Source organism: Octodon degus, unplaced genomic scaffold (genome assembly GCF_000260255.1).
Source record: "Octodon degus isolate 3935 unplaced genomic scaffold, OctDeg1.0 scaffold00027, whole genome shotgun sequence".
NCBI classification, from domain to species: domain Eukaryota; kingdom Metazoa; phylum Chordata; class Mammalia; order Rodentia; family Octodontidae; genus Octodon; species Octodon degus.
Genome location: NW_004524603.1, coordinates 17,304,003 through 17,310,320, shown reverse-complemented (window position 1 = coordinate 17,310,320; position 6,318 = coordinate 17,304,003). Strand labels below are relative to the sequence as shown.

Here is a 6,318-nt window from a genome sequence, read left to right as displayed (position 1 = left end):
CCGCGGCGGCGGCGGCGGCGGCGGCGCCGAGCGGGGAGAACGAGGCCGAGAGCCGGCAGGGCCCCGACTCGGAGCGCGGTGGCGAGGCGGCCCGGCTCAACCTGTTGGACACTTGCGCCGTGTGCCACCAGAACATCCAGAGCCGCGCGCCCAAGCTGCTGCCCTGCCTGCACTCCTTCTGCCAGCGCTGCCTGCCCGCGCCGCACCGCTACCTCATGCTGCCGGCGCCCGTGCTCGGCGGGGCCGACTCCGCGCCGCCGCTGCTAGCGCCCGGCTCTCCGGTCGGCGGCTCCTCGCCCTTCGCCGCCCAAGGTGAGCGGGCCGGGCACTCGAGGGGACCCGCGGTCAGTCGCCGCCGCAGCCGGGGCGCGCGGGGGAGGGGCGGGAGGGCGGTGCGTGTCGCGTCCGTGTCGCCGGTGGGGATGGGGAGGGAGGACAACTTCCAAGCTCGCCCAAGGGCTCCGCTGCGGTCCGCTGCCTGCGCCCGGCCCGGCCCGGCCGCCCTCCCCTCGGAGCCACGGTACGCGTTTGGGCTGCGCCGGGGAAGGAGCTCCGGAGCCGAGCGAGGAGACTTTGCTTTGATGCCTGCCTGCAGATTGGACGCCGTCTGTTTCCTATCTCGCGTGTTTTGGGGGCTGAGCCTTACTGAGTTCCCAGTCCTCTTCTTTGCTGGGGACAAAGGAATCGAGAGACGGTGGTTTTTGTTGTGTTTGCTTCTTTGGAAGGTTTTTTTTTTTTTTTCAATTTTGAGGCGATGAAGGGTAGAGAGAAACCAAAGAAAGTGGTTCACAAGTGCGGTGCTTGTTCGTTATTTTGTAGGCAGCGGCCGAAAGTTACAGCGCTCTTTTGTGTTTGTTACCGGATAATGAGACTTTTTGACAGGTTGTTCCCGTTGGCAACGTTAACAGGTTTGAAACATGAAAGTAAGTTAAAGTCAGCAGTCATTGCACCAAGGGGAATATGTTTGAGGTTTTTAAATTTTTTAATACAGCAAATATTTGAGCACGACCTTTTAAAAAATACGAACTGGAAAAGGGAACTCGTAATTTTTAAAACGTAGTTTTTAGAGAGAATGACTTAATTGGATATTCGCTAGTTAAGTAATTACATTAGATCAGAGCATTTATACAATTAATGTCTTAGACACATTTATTTAACTATATCTTAAGAACAGTGTTCGTTGTAGGAGACGCTTTTCTATGGGCCTCTCTTTCTCCCTTGCCAGGGAGATACTGCCTGCCCTTTGTTTCTGTTTTGTCAAGAATGTTGTATGGAAAAAAAAAAAAAAGAATGTTGTATGAGGAACAGCTTTGGAAGAAAGGCTTCCCCCCACAGCAAAGAGTAGCGCCTATATTGTCCAGTATAATAAAGATTATGTCTCCCTCTGGAGCCAAAGTGTAGGCATGCTTATTGCCCACTTTAAAACATGAGGATTCCCTAAATGCAGGATTCCACTGTTTAACAGTTCACTGTGCACAGGTGTGAGAGGCTCCCTTCACTTTGTCCTGTGAGAACTGGGTCCTGGTGGTGCAGTAGTCTTGATGCAGTCTTTGGCTTATGTTATTACTGTAAGTAATAAATCGCTCTTGTCTCTGTACTTTTTTTTTTCCTTCAGCTTACTATGTAGCCCAGGCTGGGCTCAGATTCACAGTTACAGACATGGCACCCAGCTCATAGTCTCCCCTTTTTTCCCATTTATAAAACTGGTAGGCTACTTTGCTGGTTTGCAAGCAGAATAAAATCTCAGATCTTTTGCACTAGTTTGTTACAAAGTGACCCACCAAGTTGAAATTAGTACAAGTGTAACTTAAACCTTAGTTCTTCTGCACATGTGTGTGGTGTTGGGGATTAAACCCAGGATTTAGAACAGCAAGCAGGTGCTCTTACCACAGAGCCACACCCCCAGTCCAAACCTTAGTTCTTAAATTTGTAAAGGGGATCTAGGGGTTGGGTTCTGCTGAAGAATGAATCCAGGACCTGGCATCCAATAAGCACATCTCTACCAGTGAACTACTCCCTCCAGCTGCATCCTGTGGGCTGTACCCTTAGACCTTTAAACAAAAATTTTTCCTCAGCCCCCTTTTGTTTTTAAATTTTGAAACAGATCAGCAGCCAAACTGGCCAGGTTGACCCTGACACCTCATCTTCCTGCCTCAGCCCCTAAGTAGTAGGTATTACAGGTTTGTTCCCTACTGTAAACAATTCTCAGTGAATCCTCAAGTTACAACCAGCCTCACATATGAACGAACACCTTAGGTTATGACTAGAATTTTATGTTTAATTTTTGACCAGTTTTCAATTACTACCGAAATGCCAGTCACTTATGCAGTTGTAAAGACTTATGATGAAGTATACATACAAAGCAGTCTGAGTCCAGGTACATGTGTGAAGCATACATACAAAGAAGTCTGAGCCCAGGTACATGTGTTTATGAATGTGATTTTTTTTTTTCTTGTGGGGTCCCACTCTGCAGTTCATGCTGGCCTTGAGCTCACTTTGTAACCCATGCTAGCCTTCAACTCAAAACTATCCTCCTGCCTCAGCCTCCTAAGTGCTGGGATTACAGGCGTGAACCACCATGCCCAGCTGTGGATGTGATTTCTGTTGGTGCTATATATAATGGCTACAATTACTGCTATCAAAATGGGGGAAAAGGAAATTGTGGAGAAATATTATGAGTTCCATTTGTGTGACCAGTCTTGCTAATGTGCACAACATATGGAAATCCTCCATCTCAACACTTTTATGTAGAAAAGATTTGTATAACGAAGCTAGTGTTGCTAAAGGTGTTATTCAAATGAACAAGTTAAAAGCTCAACAGTGTTAGATGAAATAGAAAAGCTGTTCAATTGCCTATGTTATAGGGTAATAATATCATTAAGCTTCTCTTCTGGAGAGTTAACAACTTAAGTTTGCTGACCAAAAATTAGAGAAAAAGAAGGGTTGCAAGGACAGCCAACATTTTGGCCCTTGCCTTTCAAGGTCACTGAGGACTCAGGACATAAGAGAACCTGTACTGTAACATTCTGTAACTCAGTGATGTCCCAAATTTTCTGATCAAGGAGATTATGGGGCCACAGAGCAACGAGATCGATGATATAGAGTGTGCCTAAGGAGAGTCACATGGAGAGAAAACATTCTCTCAGGCTTTCACAGAGAGCAAATTGGTCAAGCAATGGCTGTGACTCATCCACATGGCTGACACTGACAAAGGATCTACAAACTGCAGTACAGGGTTTCAGGATAAATCCTGAGGGGATCTGACTGACCTGGTTAGATACAAAAGTTACATTTCTTGTTATATAGGTCTTTATCTTGGTCTTAACCATTCAGCAGAAAAGTATAAACACGAAGTATAAAAGTAAAGTCATTAATATGCTGAGCTGTAAAAGGCTCAAGTCAACAACTTCTGACATTGCCAGTCCTACGGATAATCCACTACTATGACGAACTACTGGACTATATTGGATTATTTTGCTGAATTCACACACCTACAATATTTAAATGGCAATGGAATACCCATCTCTGACAAAACTAAACAAAAAAGGGGGATATAAATGAAGGACCATTTTGTATCGGTATATACAACATAGGATGGATATACAGCTACTTTCTCTTAGTTCAATGAGAAGAAAGATTTGTACTAATAGTATTTGGACAGGATATCATGTCTGCATCTTTTTTTTCATGTCTGCATCTTGTACTATGAATAATCACTATGAAGACAACAATATCATATGTATTAATTATCGAAACTGTCCTAATCAATTTTGAAACTGTCTTATTGCTATTTGTTTCTCGATAAAATTATATAAGTACCACACGCTAACTGATTGTGCCACTGGAGCTTCAGCCATTCTCAATAAAATTAATAAAAATTAAAAAAAAATAGAAAAGCTGTCATTAGTGTGAACAAATGAAAGACCAAGTTAGAGCCTCCTTGAGTCTAATTTGTGAAAAAGCTAGGGCTATAAATACAGATCTCATAATAAATAATAAAAAAATTTCATCAATGAATCAATATAGTGAAACATTTTGTGCTAGTAAAGGGTGGTTTCACAATTTTAAGTGAGAACTGCAATTCATGGTGGCACGCACCTGTAATCCCACACCCAGGAGGCTGAGGCACAATGATTGATATGCGTTTGAGGCCTGATTGCTACAAAATGAATTCAAGGTCAGCCTGAACTGCAGAGTGAAGCCCTGCCTTAAAAACACAAAAAACACTAGGCTTGGTGAAGCATACAATGCTGATGAAAATTGCATACCCTTGGGTCATGGAGATACTCAGCCATCTAAACACCTGCCTAGGGAAGTGCAAGGACCCAGGTTCAGTCCCCAGTACCACATGCCACGATGTCCCCACCCTGGGTACACTGAGCCAGCCATGAAGACCAGGCATGGTGGCACACACCTGTAATCCTAGCACTGGCAAGGCTGAAAAACAGGATCACTACGAGTGCAAGCTGTGTAGTGAGACCCTGTACCAAATACATAAAATTAAAGCGAAGAAAATTACATACCCCACTTTGAAACAGTAACCTAGAAAAATGGCTTTTTCTGTCATCAAGTTTTCAAGTGTGAACCTGTCCCTTCTGGAAGAAAATGTCAAGGAAAACATACTACTCTGGAAAAAAAAAAAAATGCTAGGCCACAAGCCTATGAAAGATAGGCACCACTTACTGCTATTCCACTTCAAGTCGTGACTTCAAAGTAAAGCTTCTCTTAGATTATCACTGTGAAGCCCCTAGAGTTCAGAAAACATAAAAGTCATGAATGTCATGTGGAGATCTGCAAAATAGGTTAACGAGTGCTTTTTCTTCATTGGATAATTCATGGCAGCTTTCTGACCTATTAACATGTAGAGAACAAAGGTTTACCACTTAGAGCGCTCATCATGGACAGTGCTCTTGCACCTGTAAGATTTGGAAGAATTGAAGAATTTCTGTGACTGTCAGTTGACTTTCTCCTGCCTAATGTAACTCCTCTACTATAACCTATGGACCAGCAGGTTATAATGTAACTTTAAAAAGCTGTACCCCAAGGAACTTCCTGAAGTGCTTCCAGATGGCCTCAGATACAAATTTTACCCTTAAAGAGTTCTAGAAGGAACAAATATAAAATTCTTTCCAGTGTGTGGTTAATTGAGAAAACCTGGGCCATTGTCTTTAAGGATACTGAGATCTGCCTGGAAGAAAATGTGGCCTAAAATTACATAGGAGAGAGACCTTGAAGGCTGAGTAGAGGAACCTGTGGCTTCATCTGACCTGTGGTTGATGACATTGTCACTATAGCAGAGTCCATAAGCTTGCAGGTGGACAGTGGTGTTGAGGAATTGGTGGAGGAACACTCAGAAAGTTTTACAGAGGAATTTAGCAATTTATAGATGAGCAACAGAGAAGGGCAGCTAAGGAGACTTCTGAAGAGGAGGGAAAGTATGGACAGTGCAGGATGAAAGAAATCCTGAAAAAACGGACAAGGATACAAACATTTGTAGAGAAGACCCACCCAGAGAAAAAGCCAATTGTTGCATTTCCTTGCTTAATATCATCGTGGGCCAGCAAGATAGCTCAGCGGTCTAAAGCGCCTGCTTAGGCAAGCTAAGGCAGGCGCTGGGGAACATGGTTCAACCCTGGCACCACATGCTGTGCCAGCCTGGCCCTCAGAGTCAAAAAATAATATGTCATATTAGAGACCAGTGTTAAAGAAGAGACAGAAATAGATAACCCTTACAGCAGTCGTTAGTTCAGAAAAGGTTGAGAATTTGCCAAAAGTAAGTCTTACTGGACTGCAGACTCTTCTAAGGAGAGAAAAGACACCAGAGAGCCACATTCCTCATGTTCTTGTGGAAAGGGACTCTCATTCCAAACAGTAACCACCTTTCTTGTCATCCTTCCGTCCTAGAAGCCAAAGATGTCAACTTTAATGGTGATTACAGTATAAAATTGTTTCTAGTTAACTAAACACATTTTATAACTTTGATGAAATCCCTAGGAAAATTATTGGTGTTTCATAGTAAGTTATGCACACTATGCAACCCTTTTTATTATAAAAAATTTTAGGTGTGCTTTGGAATGTTCAGAACATTATGAGTATTTCCATTATTTCTTATGGGAAAATTAGTGTTGACTTACAACCAATTTGGATTATAACTAGCCTTTGTGGGTTAATTGAGTTTTAAAGTCAAAGGTCCACTGTGATTTTATTTTTTGAGAAAGAGTTTTGCCTTGTAGTTTAGGCTAACACAGCCCAGGCAGGCCTCAGATTTGTGGCTATCCTCCAGCCTCAGCCTCCTGAGTACTGGGGTTACAGGTGTAT

At 43.4% G+C, this 6,318-nt stretch overlaps 1 protein-coding gene across 1 annotated transcript in view; it reads left to right on the top strand.

Moving 5' to 3' along the window:
* Positions 1 to 2: 2 nt before the first annotated feature.
* The window catches only part of Trim24 (tripartite motif containing 24), a gene marked incomplete at its 5' end in the record, with an annotated part of 98,967 nt that continues 92,651 nt past the window's right edge, over positions 3 to 6,318 (top strand). The window contains one exon of the mRNA XM_023712763.1: positions 3 to 312. Within this exon, the coding sequence (XP_023568531.1) occupies positions 3 to 312 (310 nt within the window). The remainder of the gene's footprint in view (positions 313 to 6,318) is intronic.